The sequence below is a fragment of the Stegastes partitus genome, unplaced genomic scaffold (assembly GCF_000690725.1).
Source record: "Stegastes partitus isolate 25-593 unplaced genomic scaffold, Stegastes_partitus-1.0.2 Scaffold69, whole genome shotgun sequence".
In the NCBI taxonomy this organism is placed as follows: domain Eukaryota; kingdom Metazoa; phylum Chordata; class Actinopteri; family Pomacentridae; genus Stegastes; species Stegastes partitus.
Window position 1 is genome coordinate 1 of NW_007577800.1, and position 25,120 is coordinate 25,120.

General features: G+C 39.3%; 1 protein-coding gene across 4 annotated transcripts; it reads right to left on the reverse strand.

Moving 5' to 3' along the window:
- Nucleotides 1–3,764: 3,764 nt before the first annotated feature.
- On the reverse strand, nucleotides 3,765–13,519 carry scn3b (sodium channel, voltage-gated, type III, beta). 4 transcript variants are annotated; one of them, XM_008276305.1, is made up of 6 exons: nucleotides 13,377–13,519; nucleotides 12,816–12,941; nucleotides 11,078–11,256; nucleotides 10,760–10,988; nucleotides 7,854–7,992; nucleotides 3,765–4,802 (listed from the first exon to the last, which is right to left on the reverse strand). In XM_008276305.1, the coding sequence occupies exons 2-6, from the start codon at nucleotides 12,868–12,870 to the stop codon at nucleotides 4,796–4,798; spliced, it is 609 nt and encodes a 202-aa protein (XP_008274527.1). In that variant the 5' UTR covers nucleotides 12,871–12,941; nucleotides 13,377–13,519; the 3' UTR covers nucleotides 3,765–4,795. The 4 variants fall into 4 exon arrangements, with proteins under 4 accessions (XP_008274527.1, XP_008274526.1, XP_008274525.1 ...); XM_008276304.1 differs by having other exon boundaries at nucleotides 12,816–13,076; XM_008276303.1 differs by having other exon boundaries at nucleotides 12,816–13,096.
- Between the last annotated feature and the right edge of the window lie 11,601 nt (nucleotides 13,520–25,120).

Here is a 25,120-nt window from a genome sequence, read left to right on the forward strand (position 1 = left end):
GTGGAGAACTTCTGTTAAAAAGTTTCTTTGTTGGATCACATGACAACAAATGAATATTCCGGAGGAAGATAGACTTCTCATTCAGCAGTCAGGAGCAGCTCTCTTTTTGTCAGACACCTCCACCTCTTTGCTCGCCGTTCTGCCAATGACACCACAAGGGGATGATAACCACTCTGTAAAGGCAAGGTTGATATAATTATACGGACACAGCGACTGTGTACATTGTCCAAAGTCAGGTTATGCTAAACCTGAGTGGAAATCATTTCCAGAGGTGCTTCAGACTTGGTGCAGGTATAATTTGATGGCTGACAAACACTTGAATGAGATGTGTTGTGCCAGCAGGTTTCCATAATAAAAATTGACTTTGAAGAATGTATCAGTCGGGGGGGGGGGGGTAAATCTCTAATCAAATATTGACCAAATAATAGTGAGCTAATGTAGCCAATTAGCACAGACAGGCAGTTGTTTAACTGCTGACAAAGCCTCCTGCTCAAAAGCAAAAATTGAGATCAAATGATTTTTTTCCTCCCATTCAGTTGGCTTGTGAAGAAATGTGATACTTGTCAGCATTAAAAATGGGGGGGGGGAGAAAGCACTAAGTCCTGTCAGCATGACCTTTTAACAGTAGTTCAGTTTTTTGACAGAAATCCAAGAGGCAGATTTTTCTTTTCATTCTCTTTGGAATGGCTTGTAAATAGAAACTGAGGGAACAGTTTGATAGGCTTGTTTTCTTTCTTAGCAAGAGCTGGATTATGAGATTGTTAGATGAGAACATAAAGACCGGAATTAGAGAGAAACCAGAAGTCTATATCTGTCCTAGCACCTCTAGAATTCCCTATTTACTATGTTATGTTTTGTTTTATGCTTGGTTGGATGGGTGTTTTTAGTTTTGGCCAGAGTTAGGCAAGTTGTTTCCATCTGTTTCCACTTTATATATATTGGGCTCAGTGAAATGGCTGTTGGCTTTAGTTTTATATTTACCAGACAGATAGCTTATGAGAGTGTTATCTGTGTTCTCATCTTATTCTGGGCACGAAAGCGAGAAGGTGTATTTTCCAAAAACACTCCCTTCTTGAAATGTGCAGTGGAACATATTTAAAGGTTAGTTTTTTGAATGAAAAGGACCTGTTTGGACCGTAAACGACTGTCAAATCAATTATTGATGCTTAGCGCTGTGCATCTGTGGAGATATTTATCTTTAAGTAGCATATGAAACAGTGCAGTGATGTGTTACTTTTCTAAATTTGCCTACCTTTCAAATAAGCCATATGGTTTTCTCTCTCACATCGTTGGTTTTCAAAGGTGAGTCTAATCATTGCTGATTTATTATCAACACAGCCTGATCAGATGAAAACAGTCTGGCTTTAACACCGTCTTTGGTCTGAGGCACTTGATTCCAGTTTTTGTAATTTATGTCAACAAAAAGAGAGATCTTTAGGAATGTAAAAATATCTCTCATCTCTCCTTGGCTTGGAGTCTATAATCAAGCTGAAGCGTGCACATTCCAAAAACGAATTAATATCATGTGGGCTGTTTTTGTGTGGAAAACTCAACAGCTCAGCCCTGTCTAGAAGTATACAGCATGAAATGTGTGACGATTTATAATTAGGAGTGGGATGCCTATGGTTATCTCGGAAGAGCTTACTTGGAGGAAATGATTCAATTTCTATGCGTGCATTTGAAAAGTGTGCATTCGTCTTCGGCGGCTAAAAGAAATCAGTAGGCAGGAGAGTAACTGTGGAAACACCATTCTCCCTCCAGCCTGGTGTGGCACAATGCTTTGAAAATCCCTTTAAAATCTACCACACAGTGGACTCTTCAGGAGAGAGGAGAGGAGAGGAGAGGAGAGGAGAGGAGAGCTAACAGGTTTCGAGGCATCCCGGCTAAAAAGGAGAAAACCAAAGCATAATAATTACTCACTTTACTCACTCAATATGTTCCCATCTATCATACCTATCTAATGCTAAAACTGATAGAAGTCACATCCAGTAAAGTGACTATTGATCAGCAATCAATAACCTGTGTTTCTGGATGACCGTTACGTCTGGCAGCAAGCGTACAGCATGTTGTATCAATCCTCAGGCCGCTGCCGAACATTTCTGATCAACCCGCCTTCCAAACACAGAGAATCAATAAATCGATTGCATAAATATCTGAATTCATTATATCATATTGCAATCATCACCATCTTTTAAAATTCTCATCCACTGGACATCCAATAGGATGTTTTGTTTTTTGTTTTTTTAGGTGTGAGAATCTTGATTGACAAAGAGAAAGAGCTTGACACTCATAACTTGGTTTTGATGACATGTCAGTATTTGATGACATGATGTGCTTTACACTAGGGGGAGACAAAGACCCTTCGTAGATAGACAAGCATTGTGGACTACAGATTGCATGATTAATGATATCAGGTCATATTTTATGATGTCAAAATGACAAATAGCTGCAGCCACTTTAGGCAACTTTAAATAACTAACTACGGGCGAGTACAGATGAAAAAGTGTGCAGACTGCTTCATGAGTTGGGTCAGTTGAGTTATCAGATCTCTTTCTGTCATTCGTGACACTTTATGTGATTGGCTATTTACATTTATGAGCAAACAAAATGCACCCCAAATTAACAGATACAGATAGTCCACCTTCTTGGTTGGATGTGACTTGAAATGCTTGCTAGAGCACTGAGGCCTGGTGGTTTAATTGAAACGTATTTTAGTAGAATGTGGGCCGTATTACTGGGTTGTATCCTCAGGGAGGCACGTTGTAACAATAGAGCGGGAAAAGGGAGAGACACTGTGAGGCTGGGAGAAAGAGAGGGAGGAAGAGAGAGAGACAGGAGGGGGGGAAGGGTAGCAGAATTGCACTTTCACAATGCATCTCAAAGCCATAATGCCATATTGTTGCAGAGTTTATGGGATGTGTCGCACAATCAATAACCAATTTATGTGAACTTGATGGATGGATAAAGGGTGAACTGGTTACATTACATTGCCATTGAGACAATATACCTGACCTTGGTTTGTGGAGGCATTTAATCTCTTCTCAAATAGTCTATCAAGCGTTTTCACTTCCTCTTAAAGTCAAATATGCACAGTGGATGGTGTCTTCTTCATAGTTTGTGTGTATTAGGTAATAAAGCTAGAGTGTGTCTCAACTATCATATGGTAATATCTTTTCCAGGCAATCTGCCTTGCTACAGGCATGTCTGGGTTGCTATAACAACAGCGGCTGCTATATCTGTCACTGCTGTGGGTCACGACTAGCTAAAAGAGCAACGTACATCACATCCCTCTCAAACTGCCAGTCCTCATCTCCTTCTCTCTGCTGGTACCTTCACCTTTTTGCTGCCTGTCTTTGTCTCCTACAGCCTCTCTGGCCTTGCATATCTGTATCGGCTGAATAAAACTCTCTGCTATACTATGTTTGAGCTCTGTGGAGACTGACAATTAACAGCCACAGAGTGTACTTCAAGAAGAAACTAATCGAAAGTCGCTTTGTTAGCCACTTCTGTGCAGGGTTAATGAGAGCTGGAAACAGCAGAGGCGCTTATTGTGCTGGATGTAAAGCCGACTCCGTTCCTCTCGGCAACACCGCAGTCACAGAAAATAAGGAGAACTTAAGACAGAAGATGCTGAGCATCAATACTGCATTTTCTTCTCAGCAGCCTTTTAGAGTAAAAGTCCTCTTATTGCACTATTTAAATGGCATCTGAGCAATTACACTAAAATAGCGCTTTCAGAAACAAGAAAGAGCCAGAACACAAAATGTGGAATGCATTGCATTTAATAGTTCAAAAGCAGCTCACTCACACATATCTGTTAATAGACAGCATGGTATGACTGAATCACGATATATTAACTTCTACAGTCTTGTACTATAGAAAGAGGCACACATTTAGTCTCAATAGCAATGCTACTGTAGAACATCAGCAACAGTCAAAGCTTCAAGAATAAATTAGAGTAACTGTATGCAGTAAGACTCAACCTACTGAATGCACTTTGACATCAGTGCTGAACACGGATTAAAGATTTATACCGAGGAAAGTATAGGAAAGACCTAATACAGATCAACTCAAACAGTGTGACTTGATACAGTGTCATCTGTATATTTGTACAGCGTTGGCAGTAATCGCATTACATTGTGGTTTCATCGATGGATACAGCAAAACAGGGATAAATGCACATCCATACAGTATAAAAGCGGTGCAATCCAATTTCCTTAAAAAGACTTTTGCCTATTACAAATAATCTAAAATCTCAGCACGGTCTATAAAATTGTAAGAAAACAAAACAAACTAAACAAATACTACAGAGTCAACACAGAAGTTGTACCTAACAGCCTTGACAACAGTAGGACAGTTTGGGTCATATCTGTTTATATAGGTTATATAAATCACAGAGGCACTACTAACTACTAGGAAAATGTTTAGTAAGTCCACACACAGGCAGGTCCAAATGAAGCGTGGCTGTATTTATCTGATGATAAGTGCACAACACTAACATTTTTGTCCTTCAACCTGCTGTATTTGTGAAAGCACTTGATTTCAGATGCCTGGCACGAAGGTTAAATAAAAAAAGAAAAAAGAAAAAAAAAAGAATGAAAGGAAAACAAGGATAAAAATTGAGCACTTGGACATTTTTGACTGGCTCTTCACAAGACACAGTCGATACACAGGGGAGGTCAGTTGGCAGGATTCCCACGGCTGTCTGGGAGTAATGACACCACAGTGGCACAGATGAGGTTGTGGAATCTATGCCCGTCTCCGACCCATGACACTGACATCTCTTCATGATAGGTCAATACCTGGGGAAAGCAGAAGATAGGTCCCTCCTTATTCAACACGAAATGATGTATAACCTAAATAACCAGTGGAACGTCTGGAACAATGCATGAATGTAACAATAATCTAACTCAGATAAACAGCTACATCCCTTAGGATTATTAAAACTCAGGAGACCTGTATCATAAACATGCAAATGTCATACATTGTAGATTTACTACATCATTACTATGCAGACCAGTGCCAGGAGACTGTGCCTGGATTTAATATATCTGAAACTGTCATGTTCCCTTTTAACACCTTTCATACATATTGCATATAAAACCTTTAATGTGAGACAGGTCATACACTGAATGGAGAGTGAATACAAATGGAAGATTTGTGATTGGCTCATAATTCCAAAAATGGCAGGAATGAAAGCCCCATTGAGTCGGAACAAGCAGGTGGGAGAGGAAGCAACAGAACTCCACCACAGAGCTGCATGATTATGAGTAATATAGGTACAAACGATGAGTGAAAGAGAGAGACAGGGAGGATGATTTGATCAGGTTGAGAGAATCACATGTAAAATACCGTGTCAATGACAACCACTTTTATTCGGTAACAGGAGCAGCTGGATTGTCTTTCTGCTCAGAGGGAATGGCTAGGTAGTTTGTCCTGCGGGCAGATTGGTAGAAAAACAGAGGAGTGTCTAAAACCTGGTGATGTGGTATTCTCTCTCTGCACCATACACCACAGTTTAGTGCAACATGATAGAATTTTCATTATGTTGGAACAGCGAGTCTTTTGTGTATGAACATTAGTCTCTAATTCATGAATGTACACCCCCACAGGGAATACATTTTAAAAGATAAAAACCATCACTGTAATGTGAGCAGCGGGGAGAGACTGTGCGGTTTGCACATCAGGGAGACTTGACATGCTCATTTAGTATTTAATAGCAAACTTTCAGCTTGTTAAAAGCTGCAGTACCTTCACTAAATATGCTCTCAATTCCACAGAGCCTCATGGAAACTGTGTAGACGAAGCAAAATCCATGTAAGTGAAAAGATTTTTGTGGCTCTGTCAGCAAGTTTCAAATACAGCCTCATTTAGTTCTTTGACAGATTATCACACTTTGCTGCTGCTTTCAATCTTTGCCTTCAGCAATATGACTAATATGATCTGAAGCACTAATGCATCACAAAATGTAATCTCAAAATGCTCTACTTGTCGTACATATTCATTAAGTCTGGGTTGCTGAGGACTTGACCTCTACGCAGCCTTTTTTGAGTGGGTGAAGCTTCCTGCTGTGGGATGTGTTATCCTACAGGTCAGTAGTGGCTCTGAGGTTGCCACAACCCATTAACTCTTTCAGCTGTGGGGGCTGATGAAGTTTACAGTGTTACACACATTCAACCATGCTTAGCTTAAAGTGCACTCTTGATCTGTTCATGGGTCAGTAAACTTTATATAAACGCTGAGGGCAAAGAGGGAATATCTTTTATACTTAAAGAGGCAGAAGATGTCACATGGCTTAAATGGGCTGGTAAATGTAGCATCCTACAGCTACCATGACATATTTTTATTTACTAATTTATACATTTTATGACCCTTTAGTGTAACTGGCCATTAAAAAAACTGAAAAAAATTACAGTTTATTTAGGAAACTCCAAAATAATCCCAATTGAAGGGTAGTGTAAACCAAAGTAACCAGGCAATTAATAAATGAACACATTTAGAAGAAAATTCCTACACTTAAAAAAAAGAAAAAAAAGAAAGAAAAGTAAAAGTCTGGCAGCAAAGGTGCCAGAATTAATATGTAGCAAAATTTCGGATTATTGTAACATAGTAAAACTGTAAAAAGACTGAAAATACCAGCTGATACCTGGCCTATTGGTTTGATTGTTTGTTTTTTCAAAGTCAACGAGTTAATTAAAAAAAATCAAGAATTTTACTGGTATCATATATAATTTAACAAAATGGGAAAAATACATAAAATAACTTCTTTTTTTTTTTTAAATGCAATTACAATCTTTAAGAAAAATGTTAAATAAATACATATTTGAAAGTATACTTTCCCTTAAACTTTTACCACATTAGATAGTTCGTCTCATGAAACAAGAAATTATTTGAGTATAACAGACCCATAAACTAAGACTAAGAAAATTAAATCTTCCCCTTTGTTTCCTTCAACACTAACAAAAAGTTCTACTACATTTTATTGTCTCCAGTCCCTGTATATTTACTCCTCTGAATGCATCGATACTGTGAAGAACACTGACGGAGTCAGATTTGGGATCAGCATTCACTGTTTGCAACGTAACAATAACTGGATAAGCACATATGCCCTGTATTATCTGAGATTGTTCTCTTCGGGCTATAAATTGCCTGTACAAAGGTTGTCAAGCTGGATCGACTGGCTTAGTCAACACCATGAAAATCCAGTGGGAGCTGACTATACAGGTGCGTCTGGGCCTTTGACAGTACTGACAAAGTGACGCAAAAAGCCAGTTTCTGATGGAGCTGAAATTCCACCATGGATGTAAAAAGGTTGTTTAGAAGAAAAAAACAAAAAAACAAAAGAGCAGTCAGCAGTGCGAAGAATTATTCAGGCCTGTCAGGCAATCTAAGAGAAAAGACAGATTACTGTTGCAGGAGGGTTACAAACTGATGCAGTGGAGACTCAATTACCTGTCTGTATGTCTGTTTGTTTGCCAGCCTGATTCTTTCCCTTTCTCTCTGTCCTGCTCTCTTCTTGATTGCCTCCTAAATCTCTCTTGCCGATAAGTTTCTGAGATTTCAAATTGCTATTACGCAATAACCAGAAATTCAAGCACTTTCAATTATTCAGGCACACGTATCCCTATAACTGTTGTCTCGAATGTGAGCGGCTGCCTCGCTGTGTTTTGAGCCATAAAAAAAGAAGAGAACGTTAGTACACATATATATATATATATCTGGACATTTCACAACAAGTTAGTGTTCAGGACACACACTGTTTCAATTTGCTGTGCTGTCACTTTGCTCCTCACACTTATCTCTGTGTGGTGTGTCTGTCTGGGGATCAGTACATTTAGCTGTGTGAGACTCACGCGGTGTCCTGCGTCTGCTCATCAGACTTGGAGATCTTCCTGTAGCAGTAGACCATTTCTACCAGCAGCCAGAAGGTCAAGAACACCAGCAACACATACATCATGATCTCAGAGTAGATTGCTGTGGCGTCGTCAGTGGCTGTAGGGAACAAACAGCAGCAAGGGACATGTATTATTCAGTACGCATCCTTCCTCTGAATTTATTTTTTTTGTGTAGAAGGGGGCAGGAGAGCCTTTGATCGCACGTTTAAGGGAGTATGGTAAGCATATTCAACACTGCTGACCCACAATCGACTGTCATTCACGATGAGAAGGCAATATTTCTACAGTATACTTCAGCAGTTTGCTTTCATTTCACTGAACAACAAGTTCAACTCAGTATGTGCAATCATTATTACAATGTAGCTGAACATCAGGCAAAGTAAAATCATGTTTTCTGACGAGCATCCTGTTTGTAGAAACATTTAAAAATGACACACAAACTATGTTGCATACAGAATATTATGACCATATCTGCAGTATAATGGTATCAGAGCCTAAGTAGTTAGAGGTACCCTGTGGAGATTTCTCTTGGGTGTTTTTATATTCAGTGTTTGCAACCAAAATGCATCTGTATCTTTGAAATGTCACAAAAAAAAGCATATTGGGTTAATTTCCTTCCTCAGTTGTTTATAATCAAGTTTCCATGTTCAGTTTTCTTCTTCGAGCAGGACACGTATCACATGTGTTTACATGTGGGTGTGCACAACTGAGTTCACGTATAAATGCACAGAAACTCCACAGGGTACCTTTAAGTGTGAAATAAGATGGATTATCAAAGTCACAGTGGTTCTCAGAGCATGAAGTTTATACCAGTGTATGAGTCATACCTTCTAAATAATTCATTTATCACTTTTTATTTGATAAGGATAGCTTCATCATTTTTCAGGTCTGTTTTAAAACAATAATAACATTTGAACAATGGAACAGTCTTTGCTCGCTCTAATAGCTTCCTTCTCTCCACATTGGCCATTAAACTAATTCCTATCCGGCTTCCAGTGTAAGTGTTGGGGGACAAAATCCTCAGTAGATGTTCAATAAAAAAATGTTTAAGAAGTATCATATATACATATAGACTTTAATAGTACTCAAGTAAGTTGAATCAAATGAATATTTCAAGATGACAGTCTCATTAGTGCGCTTTGTGTTTCCACAGGCTGTGGATTCTAATTGAGCTGCAGTGCAAGAATAGTAACATAACAAGTAGTCTTGCCATTTTTTTGTACTAACTTTAAACCAAACAAGTTTATACCTACAGTCTACATCCGGTAAGCCACTGCATAAACAAGGACTTTGATTCTGAAAAGATAATGGCTTTGAATATGCTTTTGCACAAGTCATTTAAAATGGAAAAATGGTATAAAGTACCCTCCGAATGGCCAGTATGAACAAGAGGAAGGACAACAGCAAGCAAAAAAGGCAATTCTAATGTAGATATGTGCCTTTGTGTGATAAAAAAAAAAAAAGATATGAACTTATCCTCGCAATTATTTATTTATTTATTTATGTATTTTAATTTCTGGATCATTTTGAGCCACTGTGAACCAATGTGCCAGTGAATGTGTACCAAATTCCAGAAAGCCTGCTAAACCAGACAGCTGACAGACTTTTGTTATTTGATTCTGCAGAACCTGCAAATAGAGGCTATTAGTGTAATGTAATCCTTTAGATGGGAAAGCACAGATATGCTGGTCATGAGCCAATCCGTGCTACCACTGTTGACATCATTACCGTAACATGATACCCAGCAATGGTCAGTACACTGGCCGAAGGCTTTGTGAAATTTGATACCACCGTTGTATGAAATATGAAGGAGAGGCGTTTAAATATGTAAATAGTAAAAAAATAAATAAATAAAACTCTACTAAATATATTATATACATATATATATATATATTCTTTTTTTTGTTTTGAAAAGCTGTATTTCAGAGAATAATCACATTCAATCTGCACGCTTCTTTTTATGGATACAAGGCAACAACTTTGATACTTTTATATGCCTCTTACAGTTAACTATATACCATGTGCAAGCATATGTTGAAAACGTAAAGTTAAAGAAATGGGGAGAATTAAGTAGTTCCAAATATACATGTTGTATATTCGATCAAGGTGGAAAAATGATACATTCAGCAAGCCAAGCATTCAGGAAGCAGAATACATTACCCCTTATAATAGATAGCAAAGTAGCTGGTTTGAATTAACCCCTTCACTGACAACAGAAGAAAGCTTTGATGGACAATAAAGGCAGACAAAACAAAACACACAATTATTCCTCTTAAATCAGTACAATCACAGCAAAAGGGAGGAGGGGAAGGAAAGTGGTGCTGTTAGTGGCAGACCGGCTTCACATTGATGCATCACTTAGACAAAACAACGAGTCGGAAATATATAATAAATTGGAAAATCCACTTATCGCAGTCTGATAAACACTTTATGCAACATTTAATGAGGGGCATGTACAGCACAAAGAGAACACTCGGTACACAGAAGTCAAAACAGCACGCAGACTAGCGCTTCGCTTCTTGGTAAAATGTACGTTGCTGAAGAGAAATCCTCAGTTATGCTGTCCTGAGTCTGCAAGGCAAACTCTTTTCACTGAGCCACTTCTGAAATATGATTTAACATACACCAAAGCTGCTGATATTGTAAATATCAAAGTGCAGGAAAGAAGACTGCATACACACCAATGCTGGGTAGATATTTGGGAGATTTTTCAGTACAACTAACCCCCGACTGTTACTGGTTTTATAATAGTTTCCATTTATCACACTTATATTTTACGGTGCTGCTAGGAAGCCCAGCATTTTGCTAAACCCAAGCACAGAATGGAACAAAATACTATTGAAGAAAGTTACAATTAGCCGCACCTTTCTCTTTCACATTCAGCGTGATGTTCTTGATGTTGGAGAAGGAGGGAGTGAAGAAGCCAAACTCAAACTCACGAAGGACTTCGCACTCATAGACACCGCTGTCACTATAGTTGACGTTTAGGATCACGATGGAGACATCTTGCAAGTCTTGGCTCCCATTCCAGGCCAGACGGCCCTTAAACGGTCCTTCCACATCTACTACAGCTGAATTCTCATATCTGTATATCTGGGAAAAAAGGAAGAGACACATGTAAAATACATCAACACAAGTGTGGCCACAAACACAACATGACATCTCACGTGGCAGCAACCTACATGTGTTCTTCCAGATATGATGTTTTCTCCTGTTGTGGGTCTGTAGTACCAATCCACACGTGTCTTTGGTTTGATCTCTTCCCTCTTCATACAGGAGATGCAGGTTAACTTCATGGCTTTCCCCAGGACTGCTTCTGTGTCCGACGGGACATCGACACATACTGGCCTGCTTGAGTGGACTGGAGGAGGATGGAAAGAGATATAGCTCAGCAGTCAATACAAGTTCAAAGACAAAAAAAATACATATTTTTTTGAATAGAGTATATACTTGCTTGACCTTCTGTTTGACCTCTGTGTTTGAAACTGGGATCATTGTTAAACTGAGTTTAGGATGTGCAAGTACAAGAGGATTTTGGAACATTGCAGCTAGTTTGAAAGCCAATCATGGTCCAGTGTGCAATAACACCAAACATTAATAGACTTTTCAGTCAAATAGGAAACATCATCATTAAACTTTTACAATAAAAACAATAGTTGCATATTTATAGACTTTTTAGCAAGGGACTACATTTTAAATCATCTTAATATTAACATATGTTTTAGTGTTTTGTGTTATGTATAGTTTATCATCATCTACACTCTGAAAATGGAAAAGTATAAGCATTATGCAGCATTAGTTTTCCTTTTTAATTTTTGAAAGCACTCTTCAGTCCTGTTCACTGAACCAAACAGGTTGCTTTAGAGTGGGCCCAATGTAAATGTATGTGCATTTCAGGCTACAAGTTCTTATAGATGCAGCCATATGATTCATCATACAAATTCAAAATGTCCAGTAGAAATGCCACAAACTACCACAGACAGCAGCCGAATCGTCAGTCTTTTTCCAGTGACTGGTAGAATGTGCTGCAGTGACAGGCACAGCTTTTATCTGTGGTAATAAACCTCTGACCCAGTGTTTCTCATTGAGGTCATCACCTCGAGTGCTCTCCGTTTACATTATATCTAAGGTTGAGCCAGACGCAAAACTGGGCAAGGATTAAAAAGACATATATTCAATTATACAGCTCTGCGAGCAGTGGAGAGACTTGAGTCACAATAGTGATAGCAAATCCAAGATCATCCAGACCAGCGAGCACTAATGATGGCCTCTGCCCATTAGCATTTGCAGGCAGTGGGAGGAATAATTGGATGGCGGGAGGGCAGGAAGGGTGTAGAAGGAGAGCTGTAAAGTATTGTGGGCAAGCAAGAAAAAGAAATGATTGAAATATAGATGTTGGTGGAATAATAGGAGAAGGAGTGAATGCATATGTGTAGGAGAATAAGTCAGCAGATTATGAGCACAAAGGCTGACTTCTTGTATTTATGTGACTGTTGCAGTGTATGGCCCAGTGCTCTTATATAACCCAAAGCCCCCTGGGCAGACAGTGACAAGTGACAACATTGATTCTATCTCATCTTTTTTTTTTCACTCAGGGCTCATGCAAACACATGGAAATAGAGCAGAGGAACATGGAAACAGAGAGGAAGGAGACAAGAGAAAAAGGGAAAAGGAAAAGGAAAAGGAAAACAGTTCGACCCTGGTGTTCTCTGCTCAATATTTATTTCTCTTAAATGCTGACAACACTGAGCTGTGCTCTGCAGAAGGCAGCTCTGAAACTAGGTTTTGAGTTCACAGCCAGTTGGACGGTTCCCAGGACATTTTCCAAGGCCCGTGATTACTCATCTATGCATTTATGCAACTGATGGAATACGACATGCAGCAATCAGTCAGATTATCTTGCAGAAAAATGATACTCACCGACAAAAATCACAAGTACCAAAGTTTGCAGATGAACTCTGTACTGAGTTACCATATTCAGCTCTTTGTGGAGCCGCAGGTGGAGTGTCTCTTTAACTTTTGTCTCAAGTTGTCTTCACACCAGGTCTGGGGGAATAAAACGGAGTTGCTGAGAGGACTTCAGGACCACGGACAGCGCCGCTCCTCGGCAGACGAGGTCAGGTAACTTCACCTCTTCACGACTGGAAATCCAAACCACAATGTCTGCCAGAAGATTTCAAGCTTAAAAAAAAAAAAAATCCCTAAAAAAAAAAAAAAGCAGGAGTTGCTGGATTGAGTTTTCTATTGTTGCGCTCTCAGCTATAAATCTAAATCTTCCAACAAGCCTCCATCTACACGCAAAGAACTAACTTCCCTCCACTCGGAGAACAAAAACAAGTCCAAGATGCGACAAAGCTACAAGAGTGACAGTTTCCACTATCACAACCGCTGTTCTTCACTCCGAATCCATCCAGAAAATCTTTTTTTTAAAGCGTCAAGAAGGGAACCTGTGGATTCTCAAAAGCCGATTCAGTCACTTACTATTGCGAGATCCGGAGTCCTGTTCACACACTAACCAGCAAAAAAGAAAGAAAGAACAAAAAACAACAACAACCCCTTCTTCTATTTCACCCCTCAAAGAATCACACTATTGATTGTTTGAAGTCTGTTTTCCTCCATTAAGGATGACTGATGACATTTCCCAGTCGCGGCTCACTGCCTTTGTTTTTCAGCAGTCACTTAGCGCTGGCAGGAGCAGAGGCTTTGATACGCATGCGTGAGTCACTCCCTCCTACACTACAATGTGCATGAGCATATTATTGTCATTAGGGTAGGCCTTAAACCGTCTCATCGTGCGAGCCGGTTTGTCTTTTTCTTCTCTTGCTGGCTGCAGGAGCTAAACAAACAAAAACATGTCATTTTATTGCGTGTGAATGTAAAAAACAAATGCAAATCAGTTTTATTAAAGCTTAAAAAAAGAGGCAGGAGACAGAGCCGCCTTTGTCATGTGTTATATAATCTTGTTTAGTAGCTGTAAGCAGAGCTCTTTCTCAGGGCATTTTATTTGTTACACATCGCTACTTGCATTATTCCTGTTTGCCGAGCTTCCCCCGACAACAACAGGGCTGATGTTAAGTGGATTCAAGTCTTTGAGTAGTATAAAATATTGTCGCCACGGTTTGGTTGCAGGAATACAGGAAAGAAGCTTTGATGTGTGCACGTACTGTAAGCAATATGCAAGCATATTTACATGTTTCCACACATAAAACCATAAAACCCACATTAAGGTTTTAAGCATGCTGCTATTAGTAACCTGCATCTGTATTTTTGAAGTCATATGGAAGCTAAGCACATAAACACACACATTTAGATCTTTGGCTTACTGCAGCAATGAAACTGATAAAAAAAAAATACTGTGCAGGACACAACCCACTAATTTAATGATCTTTCATCCTCTGGAGCTTAGCTTTAAAAGGTCACGATCTTTTCAGTGATATGCTGTCTATATTTGGGTACAAACTCTACGTGCTTCATGACTACATTTCAGTGAACTCCCTTTTTTTTTTTTGCTTATCTTCTAACTCCCTTACTTTAATCATTGATTTGGTTAACACTGCTAAACACAAGGAGTAATGAAGGATCGTTTTTATCTAATTCAGTTACAGTAATTCAGAGAGAAAAATATCTTGTTCCACTCCATCACACCAACACAACCTGCAGCAGAGAAGACTGAAGTGCCTGCTTAACAGTGCAATTATATTACTTTTCCCCCCTCTCTTTATGAAAACTGCAGTGATTTGACTCTATTATGAGAGCTAAAAGATGTGATGATGACGCAGGGGCGCGTTATCGTCTGCGTTTTTCTGATTTATAGACCTGCATTGCATCTAATATGAACACCAGCAGGCTCACATTGACAGATTGATGAGTGTACAGTGTGCTTTCTTGTGGAAAATCAATTACCAGCGTTCATCTATAGGGTACTTATTTCTCTCTCCATTATTCACAAAAACACTATTTTTTCAGTTTTTTGCATACAAATAACCCATGAAAGACTCTGTTTGTTACTCTGTTTGGTGTACATGTCACAAAGTAAATCTTGCCTTTTATCCCAATTGGTTCAAAGACTCCCACCAAGAAATCCGAATCACTGTTATTATAGTCAAATCTGGAAATAAACACACAGAAAAAAATGTTTGAGAGGAGACTGTGACACAGCGGCAGGCCTCAAAGAGCCACAATAATCTCACTGTGACATCACAATATTTAATCTTGCAGCCGTTGCATCTGGAAAAACGAGAGGATTACTCAGAAGGAGGATAGGAATCAAGCGTTTGAGATTTTCAGCGTTATTCTTCTGTTTTAGACTTGCACAAGCGGGAAAAGAATAGCTCTACATTTCAGTTTTGAATTTCTTCTATATATAAACATGTAAAAATCTGTCAGAAAAAATGAGTGCACCTTTACCCCATGCTGTCATAGAGCTGTAAGATGGTGACAAACGTTCAAAGAGCGAATCAACAGGTTTTCGCGAAAATGCTTAAGACTGAGCAACACAAATTCTAATGTAACAAGAAGAGCAAAAAGGCAGATGAGTGCACTCTTGTGTTGCTGTCAGCATCATCAGTAGGCCGGCACAGTGAGAAGCAGACTAAATATGGCAGGCCCGGTTGAACCACATCCTGCAGATAAGGAAACCATAGCAACAGTAATGCAGTGCCATGGTGACTACAGGAGGCCTGCTTAGCGACAGTGACTCAGGAAGGCAACAGGAAGCCTCAAACCCAGCTTTCGATTTTTTTTATTTTTTTTTGTGGCATCTGGACTTTTTTTTCTACAAAAAGCAAAGAAAGGGGTGAATATGAAATGTGCTTTTTTTCTCTGTGTTCAGGCGTAAGGGCTTTCACCGCAGGATGCACTCATGTGATGAATACAACACAAAAACTTCAAAACAAGGAAAAAAAAAAAAAAAAGCAAAATGACTGTTTTGGGTGGTGAAATTTAAACACATCATTAACCAGGAGCTGAGTAATTGAAGTGACTGAATGTATAAATGAGTGGGCTAGATGGTGTGTGTGTGTGTGTTTGCCTATGTGTGTACTATAGAGGTGTGGGTGTGTTTGTTTGTTAGCAGGGCTCCTCGAGGATGCACTGTAAAGAGCAGATTTCTAGGGATTTGGAAGGATTTCAAGATTATAACATGATTACAGCAGACAGCCATGGATGAAACATGTCGGATATTGAGATGTAAATCTCATGTGCTACTTGAGAGAAAAACCTCTTAATGCTGCGATTTGGAGAGTACTCATCGTAAATCTTTACTCAAATGTCTATCATTTTATTCATTTGTGATGTATCTGTGGGTTGACTGTATCTGTATGTTTTGCAGTCTATCACTCTTATGCAACCGGAAATTACTTGAATGAATTCCATACAAAAAAAGAAAGAAGTGGAATCAAAGTAGCTTGCATGCATCTGAGCAGTTTTTCTGTATTCAATTAGATCAAAACACAACTACACATGCGCATGTTCTATATATACTTAGATAAACATCAGACCTTTCTAAAAATAACCCATGTGTTGATCTAAACAATTAGAGCAAGCATAATGTTGCGCTACTGCACATGGCTCCACAAAGAGTAACACACACACACACACACACACGTATGACTCCAGAGCAGCTCAGCACAGAGTTTATGTGATGACATGTCTGGCTGTGAGTTAGACGTGCAGGCCAGATCAGTGGCGTAGCAGCTAATCTAATTGATAAGGCATATAATCTCAGGGAGTCACTGAACTACACCCCTCCGATGCACAAACACACACACACATACCGCTACAGGGCAATGCCAAATTCAACCAGGGGGACTTGGCACAGAGCTCTAAGCTAACACTGATAGTAAGTGAAGACTTGTTCCATCTGACCTTCTGATTTGGCTCACAGCCCCCTGTAGGAATAGTGACTTTCTATTAAAAGACCCAGAACCCTTATGCGTCAGATAAACCACTGAGCCAGAAGAAGGCAGCAGTCGGGCAACATAGACTTCTCTTCTGGAGCAGATCAAAGTGGATTTCGAGTTTTGTTTCACTTTTGGCCTGTTGGTTATAGAGAAAATGAAAAAGATGTTAGGGAAAAAAGGTTAGACAAGTTACATGTGTAAAAGATGGAGAAAAAAAAGGGGAGGAGGGGATTATTGTAGTTTAATATTAAATATTCATGAAAACATATGGGTTGTCACCTCTACACAAGGGACAAGCTGCTGTGATCGCCAAAAAAAGCACCGGTGTCACCTTGTGTTCAATCAGCTGAAGTTTATTGTCTTAATTAGAATATGGTAATGAACAGACACTGTCTGAGAGGTCAGCAATAACTCCTGATGAAGAAACTATTTGGACAAGATGACAGACTGTGTCACGCCACTGCTTGCTGTCAGAAAATATATCTGTCTGGGATCAAAGATAATTAAAAAGAACACAGCTGAATTGTTTTAAATCTGGTGCATATTAAGACGGAGGTCACTCAGATCGTCCCTCAACAACAAGACAGGATATTAGACTGCACAGACATAACCAAAGCAGTTCAGGCTGAGCACTGAAGAGCACATAAAGGCAGAAGATGTTTGACAAAACCACATCAAAAACAAACATTTTTCAGCAGTTATCTATATTCAGATTCACATTGCGATCGTTAGGCACCCACATGCCATCAGTATCCGTTTGTCCCATTGTATTTTCAATTGTGATCTGACTGTTTAGCTCCTGTTTCCGTGGGACATTAGGCTGGAGCCGATCTCGACTCTCTGGCATCTGGCAGTCCAGTAATGTTTCAGGGTTGTTGCTCTGGACAGTGTCACTCCTCTGCTGATCAGAAATATGACTCTCCAGTTTATAGTTACCAAGACCTCTGCTCTCTACAGTTGGTTGGCTGTGACTCTGGCGAGCTGAAATACTGTTCCACTGTTGGTCTTCAGCGGGACCGCAGCCATCTACACCAGGATAATGCTCTCCTTCCTCCTGCTGGGTGCGGCTGCTGTCTGTTTGCATATGGCCTCTTGTCCTGTCTTTCGACTTGCTGTCATGCTGCTGGCACTGTCGGATGTGGCCTAATGTGATTTGGAGCTCATTGAGGCGCTGTGATACATAGCGTCTCTTCAGTTCCAGCAGGATTGTTCCATTACGACTAAGGCTTGGCATGCTTGTTGGTGTTTCCCTCTGCAAAAGAACAGATCATCGGCTATGTATTGAAGATGATGTGCGATGAAATATATAAATGAATCCATGTATATAGTCTGAGAAAATAATGCAAATGCGCACAACACATTCATGCATACTGATTTGCACATTTTTCTTTATGCCTGACTGGAAGCGAATGAAAATCAGCATGAAGTGATTTGTTTGATTGATTTGCCACTATTCATGAAAATGCATCAATGTAATATGTCACTGTGAGATGCTATAACATTGAATATTGAGGAAGTCAAAACAAATATTTCACCGTGCTTAAATTTTGCAGGGAAAACATAAAGATAATTTCTGAGCTCTTCACAACAGAATTCAATTGGCACACAGACAACTTCTTCGGATTATTTCATTATATATGTGCTGTATATGTTCCAGCTAATTACCGCAGAATGGTTTCCAGCACTGCTCCTCCTCTCCTTTAGCCATGTGCTCATTTCAGCTCTCTTCTGTATCTGCACACTCAGCAGCAGGAAAGACTCATTCATGCGGTCAATTTCTTCTTCTACACACGACATCTGAAACAGAGGAAACGGTGATGTAACGTGTGGTTTTTGGTTCATCCAAGCGATTATCCTCTAATAGGAAAATTGCCAGGGATTTGTCACAGTGATACCTGCATCGGTGTTCCTTTTGGTGACAAACCTGCAGAAATTAAAGAAGAGGTTTGATTCCTCGGAGTTAAAAACTTTGGTAAATTCCTTAATAGAATCGATACTAATGGAAAAGACAATAATTGAAACATAAAGCAATATACAACAATTGCATTTCTGGCAAAAGTACAACCTCACATTGCAGTCAGAATAGCTTCAGAGCTCATTGGCACACTGTCATTACAGTCATAAACGCTGTGTACAAGGATATTGGACCGCTCTTCTGGAACAAAAGCTCTTTGGGTGATTAAGGAGGTAAAAATTGAATTTTCTCTGCAGGACTTCCTACAATAGTTTAACAATGTTTATATCTCGTGAACAGGGAGGAACGGAGAAACAGCTTCAGTCTGAAATCACAAATGGATTTAGTCATTAGTGGTTAGGGGTGCTGTAAAAAGTGGAAGTCCTTAAGTTTCACCAGATAGTTGCTGATGCTATTAAGGCTCCATAACCAAAAATAAAGGTTTGAAAGCATCAAACACAACCGTACACAGGGAAAAAAAAAGTATACCAGACTGATACTGAAACCTCACTAGATTTAATTAATCAAGAGTCAAAAGTTAGCATTCTGTACACAAGGTTAAGTCATTTTGAATATTGACTATGAACACTATTAACATAATTTTAATTTTTTTTCATTAACTTAATTTAGCAGCTCTGGAGCCACTAAATATTGTTAATGTTGATTATTAGGCCGCTTTCTTCATTGCTGATGTAAATTTGTCACCATTGCCACATTTATAGCGCTGCAGAGACAGATGCATTGTGTGACATTTCACTGATTTTGCATATTTTATAACTTGCCTTGATGTTCAAAGAATCGGATTTTCACATTTTTGAGACTTTTTTACGCTTTGGGACTTTGAGTGTTAATGACTAAAATGATAAATGGAAACATAAACCATAGATATTTATCAACAGTGAAGGCAAAACTAACCACTCTTTGATATTGATAATGACCTTTATAGAACCATTTTGGTAAGCACAAAACTAGTAGTTGAAATGTTATCAAAAAACTGCAAATTGCTTCAGTTTATCTTTTTTAATGGAAAAAAGGAAGCTTTGAAGGAGCTGCTTATATAACTGAATGTAACAGCTGGTGCAATACTTCATCATTACCTAGGTGGGTCGATTTTATCTGATGCTATCTTTAAAAAATATTGCCATACACTTGGGTTATTTGGACAACAGCTACAATTTTAAGTGGTGATGTACTTTCTTTGAACACTAATGCAACTACATGTTTCTATAAAGTCAATACTTGTCATACCTGTCTGGATGTCTTGAGTTGAACCTTGTTTGAGGTTAGAGATGAGCTGCTCCAACTTGAAATATTTATATTTCCCGAGTCTAAATTAGAAGAAGGGGAGAAACACTATCAACTATAATTGTTCTTTTACTTGAAATGCATGCTTTACTCTGCTGTAGGTTTTATCTTTCTCACCAACCTGCTGGCTAATAGGTGCTCAGTGTAGCGTGCCTCAGTGGGAACTCTAATGTTGAGAAACTCCTCTGCTAATGTGCCATGCCGTCCCTCTGAAGCATTGAAATTTGACTGTTAAAAGAAGGCATAAAAAGTTATCTGCCCCCACTCGTTGCGGTTTGATCATGATGAGTGGGGTTTATACAGCACTTACACACCTCTGCTGTGCTCCGTGTGAAAGAAACGCTGAACAGCTGAAGGCTTACAGCTGAAATGGCCTCATGGAGAGCTTGCATAAAGCTCTGGGGGTTTGATCCTGGATAAAAAATAAAAACAAATATCATATTGTTTCTAAAGAAGATTACATACTGTGTGCTTTCAAAGATGATTGCCAAGGCTATTATACTGCACTGGATATGACTGCTGCAGAACCAGGACACAGGATTGGCTTTCAGGACTGTCTTCTATTAGATCTTTCCGATTACCTGATGCTATGTGAGCCATAGACTGCAGGATGATAGCAATGAAATGTCCCACGTGCTGAAGCTTCTCCTCTGACAGATAAAGGATTTGATTGGTTGCATCAAAGTAAAAGTCCCCCGAGCAATGTGCCAGTAGACTCTCATTAGAAGAAGATGAAGAAAAGGGGATTGACTTTGCCAGTAGCAGAAGCACATTAGGAAACATGGGGCGGTTTGAGAGCAGTTGCATGACCTGACAACCAAACAGGAAAATGGCAGAGTGTTGGGGTGATAGGTTGTCTAGTGCAGTCGGGACGAGTTGCCTGTCACGGCTCCCCTGGGCAGAATTCTCTGGAGGTGCAAAAACAGACAATGCTGCATTTTAGCCTTCAAGATTTTAGGATCTAGTGAAATGTGGTGCTACATTCATTGTGAGTTCAGTTTCTCTTTAGGAATTGAGACATTTTATCATATCTCTGTACCATTGAGGAGATGATTTGGCTCATCTGTTGTGAGGTTCTGTAAAGACTGCTGGATCTCCTGCAGGGTTTTGAATAGAGGGGATATGGTGACCAGCTTGGACAGGTCGTGGTCACTTAGACAAGGAGCTGTGCTCTGTACATGAACTGGGGAAGAGGAAAATAAACATATTTGCAGAAATATCCTAATGTTTTCAAAAATGAAATAATCCATAATGCATATTAAGATTTCTTCCTCACCTGGCTCATGGGAAAGAGCTCTTGTTTTGGTCATATTCGCTGATGAAAACTGTGGATATTTGATATAGGAAATGATTCTCTACTTATTTCAATATACACCACAAACAGAACTAATGCCACCACAGTACCTGCGTATAACACATGTTGCCGTCACTTGGTTGCATGTATCCAGCTTGCGGGTCACACTCCCTGGTATCATGAGAACCTGTATGACAGTAAGGATCCTGGATCTGCCAAGCTTCTCCTGTCAGCCGGAATAGCAGAGCTTCCACTGACCTGAGAACAGCTCCCAGTAACGATACAGAAGCCTCAGCTTGGATAACAGGGATGTTCAGTTCCATGCAAGGAATAGTTTACAGAAAAGCACATTAATGAAGTGTGTGATAGACATTTCAGCCCTTCAAAGCATAACAGTGGACTATTTTAGGAGTTTGAGCTCATAAATACAAAGGATTAGCCCACATGATCAAACATAATGGGAAATACTGGGCTTATTCACCGCCTTGCTTAGAGTTTAATACCACTCTCACATCTGCGCTTTAAATAAAAAAGCTGGAGTCAGCAGCTAGTTAGCTTAGCTTAGCAAAAAGACTTGAAGTCAGCAGATCCACTCAAAATGACAAGAGATCTTGCTCTCAGCAAAATGGCTACTACTCCTTTAGTCATCTTTGTTTTATGATTAGACAGGGTTATCTTTTTTTCTTCATAGAAGATAATATTTTCTCTGTCCACTCACTAAATCACTAATCAAATACAAATCATTATTTATTTTTACCTTGTGTATCTCTCTCCCCCACGCTGCTGTTTGATGGTTTATCCTTCATCACATTATGGATGAGTATCTCTTTAAGGAGGCACAGTTTTTTATTATCCATATTCTCGAAGACATTCTGAAAGAAAAGTATACATATTTTGTTCAGTTGATTTAAATATTGCATATCTGTTTGGCGAAATGTCCAGGGTGTCCCCTGCCTTCGCCCAAAGTCGGCTGGGATAGGCTCCAGATGATGGATGGATATCTGTTTGGCAATTCTTTAGCGAAAGAGTCACTGCAGCAACTTTCTAATAAGGCAACATTACAAAGGGTCTATGAGCTGTATTGGATTTATTATTGGTTAATATTCACATTATTTTTTATTATTCAACTTGTGTGTTTCTGTTTTTATCTTGTGAACTGTAAAATGACTTTGAGTATCTTAAAAAGTGCTATGCAAATAAAATGTATTATTATTATTATTAGTAGTAGTAGTAGTAGTAGTAGTATTTACTAATGTATCCTATATTAGTGATAGCTATAATTTGGTTATACGCCATTAATGAGAGCAACCTTTAGGTTATCGGGTTGTTGGATATCCCTGTCAAGCGTGACACTTTTGATGGACTGTTTGACTACCTGCCCTCTGGAAACAGCATGTAGGACATTTGGAGCAAAATCCATTCCTAAACTATTTTAATGACCGTACTAGCAAAAAAGAGAAGCAGTTTCTTGCTGGATGAGGATTTATAACACCCTAGTAAGCCAAAAGTTGTTGTCATTAACGACCTCATGTCTTCAGTATTTGTCGTATAGTAAAACTCACCTTGAGTGATTCAGTCTGTTGACAAATGTTTCGATAAAACTCCTGTATGTCTTTGCGGTGTCTGGCCAGTTGCGAGGCTATGTGAAGGTTCTGGTCCTCGAGTTTGTCATACAGAGTCTTCACATTGAACTCCTCCAAATCACAGCACCTCGACACACTTCCTAAATGGGACCAGTAAATGTCAGGAATAAGTGAGTTCCAAATGGGCTGAAAAATGACAGTGTGTGGAGGGGGTCTTATCATATCATCCTACAGATTACTACAGAGTACTCACGATGCATGGCTGCACCTTGAAATCATAAGCTCCCCTAACGTGGCTCCATAATAATTCAATGGAGTCTCTGTAGCTTTAGCGATAACAGCACAAGTCATTAGAGTTTGATATTAGCCATTATTTTCTTTATCATCAATCTAATGGGGAATAGGCAGTTAGCTGCTCGCTAGTCATGCGTGATGGTTTTATAATGACTGGACCAATAGACATTTAAACGCCCTATCATGCTGCATGAATAATGCAATAAGTACTAACTGGGAAACATTAAAGTCAACTCCACCTTTTAGGCTTTTCAAACAGTATCAGAGACCACAAAGATACAAAGACAAATGTATTGAAAGCTTGCCAGATAGAAAAGAGTTGCCAAAGTGCTTCTGAGTAAACTTTTCTGGAAGTATTTGCAATGTGTGGTTATTGACCCGCTTATTAAAGTGCTGCAGAGAATAAAATAATAAAATAAAAAAAAGCAATGATTTATTTTACTGAACGTAGCCAAGACATGGTTGCAATTGGTCACAAAAGATAATTGCACTTTAGGCTGCTATATGCTATATGCTCATTCTTAATTGTATATTCTTCCTACTGGCTCTTTTTGTAAATATATTTATCTATTTTTATTTGTCTTATCTTATATTTGTATTTTGCACCACTGGAGTTGTCTTTTAATTCGATTGTACTTTGTGTATGATGACAATAGAAGCATTCTATTCTATTCTATTCTATTCTATTCTATTCTATTCTATTCTATTCTATTCTATTCTATTCTATAAAACTCTATGTACAGTTCACAATTTTTCTATTCTGAGTATATAACTGTGAATAGCGTCACGTAATTCTGGTAATCTTAGTGTTTACCAAGCTATATTTCACAAAAATCACTATGTACCACTATTCTGACTGGTACCATCACAAAGTGCTATTATATTTTAAAGTTTAGGAGCGTTTCTAGAAATGATCTACATCACAGAGTAATAATCGGAGAGCTCACCTCCTTTTGAAACAGCAGGCTCCTCTGCTTCTGCTCCTTCTCCTACACCTCTACTACCAAGGAGGCCACCCTGACTTGGGACAACTATGCTGAAATACAAATACAAAGCCACAACATTGTTCTGTGTATGTTTTTTCACACATGTAAATGTGCTGTGCAATTTTACATTGTCCATAGCAAGATGTTCTCTGTTACATTCTGCACAAAACATCAGACATCAGTGAGTTTAAATACAAAATGCAACATCAGCCTCCCCGTCACAAAAGCACACCTTTCTCTGCTGCAAACACACTCCACCGGACAGAAGGGCTCCCCAAGGCTGCGCCACTTTGGCTTTATTCTCCACTGGGAGACAAGCTTTGCCTTGCCGGGTCGCAGAACGAGAACTGTGGTGGTCACAATTATGACCACAACCAACAGCAGACTCAGGATCCCTGCACACAGTCAGTACTGTATCATGACAAGGCTAATTCATTACAGTAATGCTCCTGCACAAGAAAACACTGTTTAAGCAGTAATTTTACCAACCAGCAATCACTCCCCAATCGGGCAGAAGGTTAAGTCTGTGCTGCTTGACAATCCCATACTTGACCAGCTGTGCGGGGGTCATGGGTTGAAATGCTGCAGCCCTGGGGTCACACTCTGTCCCCTCTTCACTGACCACCACCACCATACTCCACTGAGGCACAGCGCTGTCTACAAACACATACTTCCCTGTCTCTGAAAACACATGAGCAAACCTGAGAGCAAGAGAAGAAAGGGAGATAAGAGGAGTTAAAGCACTACAAAATGGAATTTAAAATGATGAATACTGTGTGGACTTTTTCACTACCTCGAAGAGTTGAAGTTTGTCTGCTTCATGAGGATCTGCAGACGTCTGAAGGCGCCAAAGTCCCAGCTGGGGTTACTGTTGAACAGGTGGTCTTTTTGATACACTGGAAAGTGGCT

Coding starts and splice junctions, on each gene's coding strand:
- scn3b (XM_008276305.1), bottom strand. CDS start 12,870: ATGGTAACTCAGTACAGAGTTCATCTGCAAACTTTGGTACTTGTGATT. Junction 10,989..11,077: donor TCATATCTGGAAGAACACAT/GTAGGTTGCTGC, acceptor CTTTTTTCCCAG/ATATACAGATATGAGAATTC. Junction 7,993..10,759: donor GCTGAATGTGAAAGAGAAAG/GTGCGGCTAATT, acceptor TGTTCCCTACAG/CCACTGACGACGCCACAGCA.